This window comes from Hevea brasiliensis, chromosome 14 (genome assembly GCF_030052815.1).
Source record: "Hevea brasiliensis isolate MT/VB/25A 57/8 chromosome 14, ASM3005281v1, whole genome shotgun sequence".
Taxonomy (NCBI): domain Eukaryota; kingdom Viridiplantae; phylum Streptophyta; class Magnoliopsida; order Malpighiales; family Euphorbiaceae; genus Hevea; species Hevea brasiliensis.
This window is the reverse complement of record NC_079506.1, coordinates 26,204,773-26,219,636: the sequence shown is the minus strand read 5'-3', so window position 1 is coordinate 26,219,636 and position 14,864 is coordinate 26,204,773. Positions and strand designations below refer to the sequence as shown.

The following is a 14,864-nucleotide window of genomic DNA, read 5'->3' as shown; positions in this document are numbered from 1 at the left end:
TTGACTGCTAAAAGGCCACATTCAACTGGTAATTAGTTGCAAAAGTTCCACCGTCTAAATCTACTAAATGATTCTATATGACATCTACTTGTTTGGAATATTTCATTTTCGTCCAAGTTTTCTCCTGTTCTTTCACTTCCTAATCCTATGTGTATGTAAATTTATTTCAAGTTTTCATGTCGGCAATGGCTTCACGAAACAAAATACTATAAATTTTCTTTTCTTTTATTTTTCTTTTTGATAATTAAGGAAAGAATAACAACAGTTGTCAATTGTCCTTCTCTATTTAGAGTCTTTCTAATCTTAATTTTAATTTAAGTTTGTCACTATAAACTAATGATAACACTTATCCCTTTTATCTTTATTTATTTTCAATATAAATTCTTATATATGATGAGATGTATTATTGTTATTTTTCTTATTTCTCCCCTTTTATACAAACAGTTTTTTTCCCCTCCCTTTGTGTAGAGTTGAATTTTTAGGAAATTCTTGCCTAAATCCAATCCACCATAAATTCAATACACAAAGATATGAGATCCATACATTTAATAGGTGGTCTCATCATATGTCTTATATCTTAGATCCATGATAGACTGAGTTTAGGCAAAAAAAAAAAAAATTCCTTAAATTTTGATGAAGCCTAAAACGTTACTTCACTGATATGGGTCTCACTTTCATCGTCTCAGCTAAGAAACCTACAAGACAAATAACACAAAAGGGGTCAAAGGTCCATCAAAGATGCCCCTGGTGTAGACCCTCCAACACTTAAGTTAGATTTCTTAGTTTAGATTTGGGTAGAGATAAGAGTGATATAAAAGAAAGAGAGGCAGAATAGTCTGAGAGAATATAGAGGGAAGAGAAGTAAGGTAAAGAGAAAGACCCTTTCCCATTCTTACCTAACCCTATTTATAGAAAAAAAGTAATAGAAGCATATTTTTTAACATAATTTAGAGAATATTCTTTAGGAGTATATTTCTAAATAAAAGGGTATACATTATATGTGGTTATTTCATAGTGTATTTAATTTCAATAAAGTTTTTTTTTTCTTTTAGGTATTGCTTTTACATTTTTTATTTGAAGGTGTTTATTAATATTGAATTATTGTTAATCTATTCTATCTCTCAAAGCATTACAATTATTGAGATGGAGATTTTTACTAAAAAAATATGTTAAGATATCGAAATAATTTAGAAGTCATATCAAAGGGATCTTATATACTTTTTTACATCTTTACTTTATTTTACAAAGCTATCATAATCTTTCTACATTAATATTATTGATTATATTGGTTATTTAATTAATTCAACGATATTTTTTTAAAAATTAAATAATTAATTTTTTTTAAAGAAAGAATTAGAAATTGCAAGGCTTCAAAAACCCTTGAAAGTGAAGTTGGTATAATTGCTCTCAACTTGTAATAATGTAATAATATCTACCAAAATAGTAATGCTAGGTCTATAGTTTGAAACTAAGGCAAAGGTTGGGTATACCTAGAATGAATTTTCAAAAAGCAGACGCCTTTCTATTCTTGGATGGCAATGAGCTCCAAAAAATGGGCTAGAAAAAAAGAATAAAATTAATTAGTTATAAATTTATACAAGTAATAATCATGCCGTTATTGATAATGATTGATGACTCCTTAAGATTCTCACCCATTAGTCCACTAAATTACTTGTGTGTTTTAACATCATATATATCCTTAGTTACTTGTCACTTCACATCACATAATTACAGTAATTTCTTGCCGTTTCACATAGTTGCTACTTATCCTAATCTTTACGTTTCAAAATTCCACACATCACAAGGATCTATTTGTCATGATTATTAATTAATGGAGATGTTATTTTTAAAGATATTAATTAAAAATTAATTTAAAATATATTTTAGTTACAAAACTTTTCAAATAATTAAATATTTTTTTAATTATAATAATATTATTGTGAAATATTTTTTAATCTCTTATTCTTTTAAAAAAAGCATTTAAGATTATCAATAATATTAAATTAGAACTGAATCAATCAATTGAATCGAATTAGTTTTAGTTTATAACTAGATTAAATAAATAAGTAATTCCATATAATTATGTTGATTATATATATATATATATATATATATATATATATATATATATATATTTGCTTTTTTTAACATAAAATTAATATTTTATAAATATTAAAAACATAATTACATAATTATAAATTTTTTATATTAGTCATAAATAATGAAAAATTAGCAATAATATTTAAAATTAATACTTTTATATAAAATTTATTAAATATAATTTAATAAATAATGAAAGTTTGATTTTAAGTAATTAAAAATTAATTAATTAGATTAATTTATGTATAGTGTTGTATTTAATTAATTTATAATAACCCATTAATTAAACCATTGATTGAATTACTAGACACAGTTCCTCTTGTTCAACTTCTAGAACAATGCCACCATATACCACTCACGAGGTGTGGGCCCCACATTAGAAATTCACGATTTGTTTAGTACTGTTATTTGGAGTGTTGTTTTGAGAAGCACTTACTTAAATATATTAATTAAAAAATTTTAAAATTTAATTTAAATTAAATTTAATAAATTTTAATTAAATCACCTATTAAGAAAGATCAGTTAGTAAGACTCAAATTATGAATAATTTAAAATGTCTTAATTTTTTTTTAATGAGATCATATTAAAGTCTTATGGGATTATAAATTTTAAGTATGTCCTTATCTAAACAGAGAGACTCTCCTCTCATCTAAGTTTTTTTGTTTAAATCACAATTCAAAATAGTTTAAAATTAATTACATGATGCAAATGTTCTCAATCCAATTCGTTTGCCACATCAGAATTGAATTTTTAAAGTTATAAAAGTTCTTTCGAAATAAATGAAATCATGCAAAAAGATGTAAACACAGTTGTGGTGGGCATATGGGGATCGTAGCCTCTTAAAATTTCAAAAAGTTATTAATATATAATTAGAATATTTAAGTGTTTTTTCAAAAAGATTTAATTAAATTTTATATATTTAACCCTTCATAATAATATGCTTTGACCCTATAAATAAAACGGCCAATTCTTCATAATAATGTTATTATATCATTAATCCGAGTGTTTAACTCTTAATGTAAAAATCAGGGATTCAATTTTTAAAATGAACCTTTTAAGAATATATTAGAACTAGCCTTCATGCGTCTAAACACTCGAAATATAGCTTATATACACCAATAAGAAACAATAATAATTACCCTTAACAAAATCACAGTAATTTTTATATATATTGTGGCATGCGTTTTACAATAATAATGCCATTAACTCTGAATAATATACATCATTGGGAGAAAAAAAATAATGAATCATCCCCAAGAGAATACACAATTCTTGTGTTATGAGTTATTCCCAGTAACATACTTGTGCCCTGCACCAGGGGCCGGACCAGAGTGCTTAACCACTCCAAGTGTTTGGAAATTCTTGTACCTATGCCCTATACCAGGGCTTGGCCCTGATTTCTTGACTGCTGCAAGAGACAATCCTTTAACTACACCTTCAATCTCTTCATGTAACATTGAAGCAGTACTCAGCAGAAGCCTTGCTTCTGTGCCATGAAGAATACTAGTGCTCACCAAGAGAAAGCCCACAAGAAGAGTAGAGAAAAGGGTAATAATAGATTTGCTTTCTCTGCCCATTACGGAGAGAAAATATCTCTTTTTTTTTTTTTTTTCTTTCTCTTTTCTTTGCTTGAAGGCAGAATGGCATTAGGATTGTATTTATAGTGTTTGAAACATTGAAGGAAGTTAGGGAGCTTATTTGACTAATAGGGTTATGCATGCACCATGAATCGAAGGCATGTGAGCTTTTAGAATTATTGATTACGTTGCTTTTTGATGTGCCGCCACCTCTCGTTCATGGAATTTAGAGATCTTTTCAAGTTGGTTTCTTTGGAAAGTGAAATTCTTAGGGATAAAGCAAAGGGTGACAGTCTGATTGATATGATTTGATTTTTGGAGTAGACATATGTGAAATGTGCTATAGCATCTATCAAATTCAAGATAGTCAATTTCTTTCAATTTTGGATTATATCTTAAGTGATTTTTAATAAAAACTTCATCAAGATACTGTTTAGAATGATTCTCATGCAAAATTTGAATCCAACTCTATTAAATTAATTCAATTTAAATGATTTTTAATAAAATATTCATCTATTTTAAATAAATTTTAAAATGATAGAATATTCATTCGAATTTTATTATTTAAAAGGATTATAAATAAAATGAGTATATATATTTTTTGATTTTGTCCTTATTTATAAAAAAAAAATAAATATCAGTTAAATAAGAGTATTTTAAAATTTCACATTTATTTACTTTGGAAACACATTATAAATTAAAGTTTTGTGATATTAATTAAAAGAAAAAACAAATGGTAGTTGGGCTGTCCAAGCCTACCAGACTAGAGAGATCCAGCCATAGAATTGGATAGGCTTGTTTTGCAAATGGATTGGGCGGGTTAGCAAATGAGATCAACCCCAATTTTTATTTCCAAATTACAAACGTATATTTTCATTATGGCTCTATCCTATTTTCGCTCTGCAGCACTTTTCTTTTTCCTCCCACAACCTTCTTTAATTTAGAGTTCATTGATTTCGAAACTGAGAAACATTACTAAGAGATCTTTTTTCCTATACCTGATTATGATGATTCAAAACACAATGCGTGTTAAACGGGTCTCACATATTTATGTTTTAAGTCCGTGATAAATATTTTTGCACCACTTAAAAGCAAAAGCTAAAAGCTAAAGATGATAAAAGCAAAAGCTAAATGTAACAACTAGGAAAAAAAAAATGATTTGACTGTTGGCGTGTGACAGTGGGTTTCCACTGTCACTGCCAACATTTTAAAAAAAAAAAAAAAAAAAAAAAAAAAGGGATTCAAAAAAAAATATGGGAGGAGGACCCCTCCCCCCTTTCCCTTCTCTCCTCTTCTCCCCTCTCTTCTTCTTTCTTTCTTCGGTGACCGGCCGGCGAACGGTCGGCGACCTCCCAAGCAGCTCCCCACTCGGCCATCGACCCTCCGGCGACGGCCAGAGCCACCAGAAATGGCGACAAGAGAGGGAGAAGAGAGAGAAAAAGCGCGCACAGTGGGCAGCGGCTTTCCGGCGCGATTCCGGCTTCATCCGATGTCCGATCGAGGCGATTCAGGTGGCGTTGGAAAGCTTGTTCCGAGAGCTTTCTTTTGATACCAATTTTGTAGCAAATGGAGGTCGGTTGAGTGAGATATGGATGAGAGAAATTTCGGGTTTTTCAAGCTTTTTCGTCAGATCTACGACGATCCAACCGTTGGATCGACGATCCGAGACCACCTATGGACTGAGGAAGAGGAGAGGAACATGGTGGTATGATCAGTTCCAGTAAATGTCACTGGCGACCGGCGGCCGGCCATCGTGCGCGGTGGTTCCAGCGGTGGCTCTGGTGGGCTATTGAGATAATTCAACTTCCAGAGGCTTCCTCATAAATTTTTGGAATTTTTGAGACACAGATAAACTTCGGGTAAGACAATTTCTATTATTTCTCTGTCTGTGGAGCATAAATACACTTAAACAGGAAAAATTGGAGAAAAATTCTAAGAAAAATATATGATGAAAGTAAAATTATTTGGAGATATTCTATGGTGTTTGTTGAATTTTTGAGTGATTGTAGAATATTTTTGAAAAATATAGATGGATTTTAGTTAGATTTTTAGCATATGGGCATATAAGATTATTTGAAATTTAGATGATTAAATTGTATATAATTGGTTGAAGCTTGAGGATGGAGGTTTAAATATGTGAATATTTAATTGGGTTGAATTAAGAATATGTTAGATATTGGAAACTTATGGAATCGAGTAAAATTCTTGAATAAAATATTCATGGGTGATTAGAAAATTTCAATTCATTTTGCAATAGCCTTATAATATTATTAAGGACCGCGGGGCAAAATTTTAGAATTTTTAGAGCTTGTTTGAATGGATTTTTGAAAAATGTCAATTATAGGGACTAAAATGTAATTTTTAAGATTTTGAGTATTTTCTTATTTGGAGGGCCCAGGAGGGGCCATGTGATATTGATGAGATGTGATTGTGGAAATTGAGAATTTAGAAGTGTTATTTGAGCCTTTTTGCAGGTTGGATAGGTCCCAGGTATAGGGGAAACTCTGCCGGATTTCCGGCATGAATTAGGCTGTCTATTGCCTCTTTAGAGTTTTATCTTAACTTAGTACTAATAAATTTATAATTTAATTATTAGGTGATCAAGGTCAGCTATTTTTCTGCATCCAGCATCCACAATAGTCATCGGTGTACTGTGAGTAAAATATTAATTTTAATTGTAATTTCGATATTGTTATATGTTCAGACATGCCCATGCATCACTTATATGTATGTATCTATGTAGTTAAACTCTAGGCACGTTTTATGTTGCATTCATAACTGTGAAAGTGCTATGTGTGTTGTTGTGGTAATTTGGAGCAGTGTGCGTGCGTTGGCTTCCGTGTGATGTGGTGTGGACTGTGAATAGGACGGATAGACACGGCTTGAGATCTTCGCTGGGACCCGGTCCTTCGGGGTAGACACGGCTTGAGTTCTTCGCTGGGACCTCGATTTGGTTATTAAGTGGAAGTCCGAGCTGAGTTCTTCGCTGGCACAGTTGGAATTAAGAGAGCTGTATAGGGGATCAGCTACCATATATATTATGATTGATATTACTGGGTGCGTGAGTGCTCCAAATTACCTTTTTGCTGTTATGATGTGAAAATGTTGCCGATGCTTCATTTCACTCTTCAGGGTGCATTAGCTTTAGATAGTTATAGAGATTATGGTTAAAATTGATATTTTACTCTCTGAGTCGAACGCTCACTCCTGTTCAATATTTTTCCAGGCCACAAGAGGAGACATTTTTCAGAATAACCTGTCCCTTTCCTCACAGGTTATGAAAAGATTACTTAACTATATTATTATTATCTAAATTTGTAATTTAGAACTCCGCATGTACTAGTAGTAGCATTAATCCTGTCAGGGATTGCATGAACTTAAGTTTTTGTATTAACAAATGAAAATTTTTTATGAGTTTTAAATAGTTTATAAATGGTGTAACAGGGTTGAGTTGGGCTCCCCTAATTTTAGTTTCTGATAATTACTGGGCTAAGTTGGCCCGAAATAAAGTTATAACAGCTTAATTTAATTATTTCATATGCATATTGGGCCTAAATTATGGGCCTACTCATGGGTTAAGGAATAGTTAGGCTTACTACGGGCCTCGAGGGCTTTAGGCTGGCCCAGGTTCTAGTGCCGGTCCGGCCCATAGGTTGGGTTGTGACACTAAAGATGAGAGGAGATGAGAAAAATATGAGTTGCATAATTTATGTTGTGTCTTGATCAATTTGGTTTGCTTCGTTATTAGGAGATCCACTTCAATTCTTCTATCTTGATTGTAAGGGAAAAAGAATAAGAAAAAAATAAATAAGTGGCACTGACCGTAAGAGGTGGAATTAGTAAATTGAGTAAGTGGGGTTAAAAAAAATTATTTTATTTTATTTAGAAGAGAGAAAATATTATATATAATAATAAATTATTTATTAAAAAATATAATAATATATGTAAATATGTAACAACAATTAAGTAGGAAAGAAATTTTATAAAATAATAAATTTTCATTATAATATTAAATCTTTAATTGTCTTTCACAAGTTTTTTTTTTTAAAAACGTTGCTTGATATATTTAACTAAATAATTATTTAATAACTGATTTTTTATTTTATTTCGCTATTAAGTTTTCATAATCCTCATTTTAAAAATTACTTTTCACATTTGCATTTGCAACAAATAATATTAACGTCAATTTCACAAGCCAATGAACTAATTGATATGCTAATTTTTTATATGTTATATGTCAATTATCAAAATAATTAGTACAACAATTGTTAATTTAAATACTAGTTATTATATAATAATTGCAATAGTTGTCAAAATAATAAGTCTAAATTTATTAAATATCATAATATTTTAAATATTTTAATGAAATAAAGATTATTTTAATGGTTAGATGGGTAATTTAATAATATATATATATATTGGGCGTAGATATATGGCGACTCAATTGATCACTCAATTTTTTTTTTTAAATTCTTATATATATATATATATATATAGCCATATATCCACGCTTGGGCACCGTGATTGCGTTATTGCTACGGAGCTGAGTTGTTCCCATTATGTCACAATTTTCTCTGTATACGTTAATTAGAGCCTTATATCTCTGTCTCTCAATCTCTCATCTTTCTCCTAGTGCAAAGCCATGGCAATGGAGGAAAACCATGAAGAAATTCATGTGCTAATGGTTGCTTTCTCTTCTCAAGGACACATAAACCCCTTGCTTAGACTAGCCAAACGCTTGATCTGTAAAGGTCTTCAGGTCACACTTGCCACCACTGAAATTGCTCGCCACCGCATGCTCAAGTCATCCACCATCACCTCCACCACCACCAACTCCATCTCAATCTCTGGAGTCCATCTTCTCTTCTTCTCCGATGGCCTCAGCCTGGACTTCGACCGCAAGTCCAACTTAGACTACTATATGGAATGCTTAGGCAAATTTGGACCCATTAACCTCTCCAACCTTATCAAAGAATATTACCCCGACAATGGTCACAAGAAACTCTCTTGTATCATAAACAACCCCTTTGTTCCTTGGGTAATTGATGTTGCTACTGAGCTTGGAATCCCTTGTGCCATGCTCTGGATACAACCATGTTCGCTTTATGCCATTTATTATCGCTTCTACCATAGCCTAAACTCGTTCCCTACCTTAACAAACCCTGAAATGAGTGTTGAGTTGCCAAGCCTGCCATTATTGCTCACAGAAGACTTACCTTCTTTTGTTCTTCCTTCAAATCCGTTTGGTAGCTTCCCTAAATTGTTCGCTGAAATGTTCTTGAACTTGAACAGGTATACATGGGTTCTGGGGAGCTCTTTCTTTGAGCTTGAGAAAGATGTTATTGAGTCCATGACTGAGCACTTCCCAATTCGTCCCATTGGTCCTCTTGTCCCTCCATCACTACTCGGTGAAAATGAAGACCAGGATATCGGTGTTGAGATGTGGAAAGCAGAAGATACTTGCCTTGAATGGTTAAAAAAGCAAGCACCTTCTTCAGTTATATATATATCTTTTGGAAGTATCACTGTATTGTCAGCCAAACAAATGGAGAGCATAGCAAAAGCCCTAAAGAACACTAACCATCCATTTTTATGGGTGGCTAAGCAACCAGACTTTCCACTACCAGATGGGGAGGGACAGTTACCGTTAGGGTTCTTGGAGGAGACAAAAGATCAGGGGCTTATTGTGTCCTGGTCTCCACAAACTAAGGTCTTAACCCACCCTGCAATTGCTTGCTTTATAACACACTGTGGATGGAATTCTATCCTAGAAACTATAGTTGCAGGCGTGCCGGTGATCGCATACCCTCAATGGACAGATCAGCCAACAAATGCAAAGCTTATTGTTGATGTTTTCCGAATAGGTCTAAGGCTGAGGGCAAATCAAGATGGAACCATTAGCAACGATGAAATTGAAAGATGTATTGGGGAGATTATGGACGGACCAAAATCTGAGGAGCTTAAAGCTAACGCAAAGGAATTGAAACGGGCAGCGAGGGAAGCGGTGGCCAGTGGTGGCGCGTCGGATCGGAATATTCAGTTGTTTGTTCATGACATTACTAGGAGAAGCTGCTCAGATGCGACTTCATCATAAGATTGTGCAAGAATAATTCTTTGAAGAAAAGACAAGTTTCTTCCAAAAGAAAAAAGAGACAAGTTTCCCACATGATCTGATTTGTCGTTTATGGTAACACGTTGGATTAATGCTACATTTCTAGTTACAAGAATAAGATGATAATGTGCCATATTCTGAAATTTTTACTTAACTCACTTTATTATAAATTTAAAATATGAATATATAAAATTTATATATTTAATAAATAAATTTTATCATACATAAATTTTATTTATAAATATTAACATCTATATTTAACTTTTGTATTAAAATATATTAAAGGTAGATATATACTTAAATTATTTATAAAAAATTCTTACATTATGGAAAATTTATTAATAAAATTTTGTATTGAAATTATCACTAATATTATAAGGCTTTGAATTTCTAGTCTTGCATAGAGAGATATATAAGATAATTTTGTCAATATACAAAAATATAATCCTAGAACGGACACAAGGCACATATATATAATTTGCATATCTTTAAGTTGAGGTATCAATCATATGATTGATCCTATATGAATGTGAACATATGTGGACAAAAGCCAGAAAGTTTGTGGCATGAATTAAATGACCATTCATCCGCCCATGCAATAGCAGTGATCCTGGCTTCTTGTGTTTGTACTCATATCTTCTTTTTGTTTGGTGATAATGTTTCCATCTTCTTTAGTAGCTGATTATGTATGTCTAACCTTCATTTTGGCCCCACTTCAATAATATAATCTCCTAGTTTAATTTACGTAAGTACTTTGTCTGCTTCCATAGTTTTGTCCAATTAGCATTTGATGTTCTATCTTATATATGTGATGGAAATATACATGGCAGACAAAGTTTACTGACAGAAAGACCCATCTTCTTTCGCTATATGCCTGCTTAATTGTTTTTAAATGTAGTGCTTTAGCCTTAATTTATAGGTTCTCGCCAAAGAAGAGGAGGGGATTGGTTGGAAACAGAATAAAGGAAGAGGGAAGAGGGAAGAGGGAAGAAGAGAGATATAGACATAAAAAAATTTTCTTTGAGTTGACCGTTTTTTTTTAGCGAAATAGGAGTGTGCATTAAAGGGTTTTAATTGAATTTTGAACTGAATTAATTTCATTTATTTTTTCGACTCGGTTTTACAACCTGTGTTAGTGGGAGCTCTGACTAGTTAGTGGTGGTGCTGTCGAGGGGGAGGGTGATCGCAAAGGAGTCCGCTAACGAGACATGCAAATGGTCGATCCAAGGCTATAATAGAATGAAACAAATTGGACCTCTACATTTTCAACCTACCGTCTCCTTTGGTGACTACTGCGGTTGGCTAGCTCTAGTGGCTTGGTGCAGCGGTGACTGGCCTGGTGCTTTTAAAGGTTTCAGATGGTCTTATTGCCGTTTTGCCTCTGATGCTTTTATCTTTTCTCTCAATCTCTGCACTCTGACCTAGGTTGTCCGGCGATGCTTTTTGGTGTCAATGGCCGTTTTGATTCTTGTGTGTGCGCTGAAGGGTGGCTAGTGGTTTTGCTTTATTGGTGGGTGGTTTTCCCAAGGCTCGGATTCTATGGGTTTGCATTTGGGTTGCGGTAAGGTCTGGCTGTTGGGCCTTGCCCATTATGTATCTACTCTTGATATATTTACCGAATAGACTTTGGTAATTCAGAAAAAAAAAAAAAAAAGACTTTGGTAATGCAATGAATTGCATGTTAAAAAAATGCTTTTATTCTTGGATGCAGTATTATTAAAGCCAAGAAGATTATAACTAAAGCATATTTACAATTTATTTATTAATAATAACAACATTAATAATTGAAAATTTTGTTGCTATATAACAATTTAAAAAAAAATTTATATTTTTGGATAATGAAAAATATTAAATTTATAAAAAAGCCAATTTCTGCCCTTTCAAATTTTGAGTTTTATTTCTTGAATTGTAAAAATTCTAAGAAAACGTATTATTTATAAATTTTTATTTTTGTTTGCGCCCATAAATATGTATTGAAAATGTATTTAAATTTATTTTTTTTAAATTCCGACTCAATAACGTACAATTATATCAAAGTTAATTTGTTTTTTAAAATAGTCACTAATTGGAGGATAATTCTTGCTAAATTGCAGGTTCTAATGCTATATCATGAAAATATAAATTATTCAAGTAAGATTTATATTTTGATTATACTCATTGTTATATTCCTTTATTTTATACTGTCAATATATCCAAATCTATGGTGAATTACAAAAGAAATTCAAATCGGTTAATAATTTATCAAATCAAAATATTGAGTACTCAAATTATCAACAAATTTTAGATTAGAATCCATTTGTAATTTATTAACAGATTTTAGAATCATTAGTAATTTGCTAAGAAATTTTAAAATCTATTGATAATTTATGAGAAAAAAAATGTTTAAATTACCAACTGATTTGACGTCGGTTGGAAATTTACCAATGAATTAATTCATTGGTAATTTTTAAGACAAAAAAATTTGGATGTTTAAATTGCCAACCGATTTGAAATCTATTAACAAATTATTAATAGATTTCATATTAGTTGATAATTTGAGGAAAGAAAAAATTTTAATTTTAGATTATCTTGGTAATTTACCAACGGATTTTACAATCCATTTGTAAATTTCATATGAATAAATTTACCTTTATTTTTATAAAAGCTCACTTTTTTTTTTAATTACTAATGGGTTTTGAAATTTAGATTTCAAAATCTATTTGTAATTTTTGAAAGTAAAAAGTCTACTTCTTTTTCTAAAAAGTTAATAACAGATTTGCAATATGTTGATAAATCATATATTTATATCTTCGAACACCGCCATTTCCTTTTATCATTTTATTTTTTCAATAATTTTCTGCTCTCTTATTTCAATTTTCTTTCTATTTTCTCTCATGTCCTTAAATTTTTTCTTATTTTCTCTTTTTTTTTTTCGTTTCTCTCTTTTTTTTTTCTATTCTCTCATTTTCCTCCCTCTTCTTTCATTATTTTCTCTCTTTTCTCTCATTTTCCTCCCTCTTCTTTCATCATTTTCTCTCATTTTCTTCCCTTTCTCTCATAATTTCTTCTTTTTCCTCTCATTTTCTTTTCTCCTCCCATCATTTTCTTCTCTTTTCTCTCATTTTTTTCTTTTTTCTCTTATTTTCTTCTCTTTCTACCGTTTACTTCACTTTTAATTTTTTTTTCTTCTCCCTTTTAATTTTTACCATAAATTTCCATTTTCATTGATATAATTTTCCCTCATTTCAATTCCTCATATTTATTGTTTTTTTCAAATACTATTTTGCCCTCTCATAATTAGTAATCATAAAATAATAACATTTTTATAATAATCAAATAATTTTAAATATCAAAAATTTAATCGAAAAATAATAATAAAATTTATTATTTATTTTAGAAATAATTAAAAAAAATAAAATACCAACATATTTTAAATCCATTGATAAAATACTAATATAATTTGGAGTTGTGTCTATTATACATATGCATGACATATGATGAATATGGGTTAAACCGGTAATTGCAGCTTGAGCTAGTCTCATTAGAATCCAATTCTTATGGGTATGAAAAGTTAGGGTGATATATGAATTTGAGTTGATCTTGCTGACTCATACTTAGACAGCTTGAGTTGAGCTCACTAGCGAGATTTAAATTGAGAGAGCTGTATAGAAGATCGGCTCCCATATTTATGCATTAGAATGATATATTGAGTGCGTGAGTATCTCCAAATCATCTTCTTGTGCGAATATTGAATGAACTATCTGTTATATGTGATGAATGTAAATTTCATAGTAGGATTGTACTAGTTTTAGGTAATTATAGAAATTACATTTATAATCAATATCTAAACTCTATGAGTTGAATGGTCATGCATGTTCAAATATTTTTTTTTTCCAGTTTGTAGAAGAAGCAAGTTTATTTTGAGTTTAGTCTATATTTTTCTCCACAGGTCATGGTACTTCTTAGTTAGTAGTTTTATTGTGTTTATTTATATATTTATTTAAGTATTAGAACTCCATTGTGACATCAGTGTACATGTTTTATATTAATGAAAATTAAATGGTTTGTGCATGCTGGATATCAAGGCCGAGCTACGCTTTCCTAATTATAAATTTCTGATAGTTATCGGGTTGAGTTGACTCAAATAATTTATAATATTTTATTTTATTTTGTTACATGCTGAGCCTTAAATTTTAGTATGATCATGGTTTTGAGAGTAGTAAGGCTTATTACGGGATTTAGGAGTTTTATACTGACTCAAGTTCTAGTGCTGATCCAATCCATACAGCTGGGTCATGACAAACAACATACTGAAAATCTATTGGTAAAAAAAATTAGCAATGAAATTCACTATAACCGACCTAATTTGTTTGTAATTGAAATTACCAACAGATTTTAAAGGAATTACCAATGAAAAATTCATCGATAAAACTTAAAAATCATATAATGTATTAAGGTTCATTAAACATACTTTTTATTACTAATACTGCACTAACAATTATTAATATTAATTACATAAAAAATATATATTATTATATTAAAATTTGTGTAATATCACATAAAAAAAATATAATTCCTTATATTATCGATGCAAAATTAGTAATAAACACCAATGCTTTCCAAGATAAACACCAAAATTTAAGAGTAAGAATGGGTTTTCCCATTAGTTGCTTTCCATGTCGCATGATATAAACAACAATGCTTAGACAAAAATGAAACAAGACTAAGCATAAAAATTCAGCTAAGAATGACATTATTGACGTGGAGCCAAAATAGAACTCATACATTTATATATAATCAAATCTTCGAATTGATACAAGCAAAACCAATAAGCCAGATTTTGTTTTTGGCTCTATGGTTGGATGTTGATGCCCATCGGCCAATGCTGAAAAACTTTTTTTGTCTTTCTCTAGAATATATATATTAAAGAATATAAAATGAACTGCACGTCTCTCTCAGTATATATAAGGCAGACAACATAGTGTTATAGGCCCTACATTGACTTAAATTAATATGCATCCCGACGAATAACTTTCTCACAAGTTGAAAGAATCGGCATAAAGAGGACAAAATCTTTAAAAAAATCATTTAAATAT

The 14,864-nt window shown here is 30.8% G+C and overlaps 1 protein-coding gene and 1 long non-coding RNA gene across 2 annotated transcripts; both read left to right on the top strand.

Moving 5' to 3' along the window:
• The first annotated feature begins 5,452 nt into the window (after positions 1 to 5,452).
• Positions 5,453 to 7,188, top strand: LOC131173289 (uncharacterized). Its single transcript, XR_009143542.1, has 3 exons — positions 5,453 to 5,536; positions 6,274 to 6,330; positions 6,904 to 7,188. It is a non-coding gene; the product is annotated as an uncharacterized LOC131173289 (long non-coding RNA).
• A 1,039-nt stretch (positions 7,189 to 8,227) lies between these two features.
• Positions 8,228 to 9,932, top strand: LOC110653495 (UDP-glycosyltransferase 84B1-like). Its single transcript, XM_021809171.2, has one exon. It carries the CDS (start codon positions 8,320 to 8,322, stop codon positions 9,769 to 9,771), a length of 1,452 nt encoding a protein of 483 aa, XP_021664863.2. The 5' UTR covers positions 8,228 to 8,319; the 3' UTR covers positions 9,772 to 9,932.
• Positions 9,933 to 14,864: the final 4,932 nt, after the last annotated feature.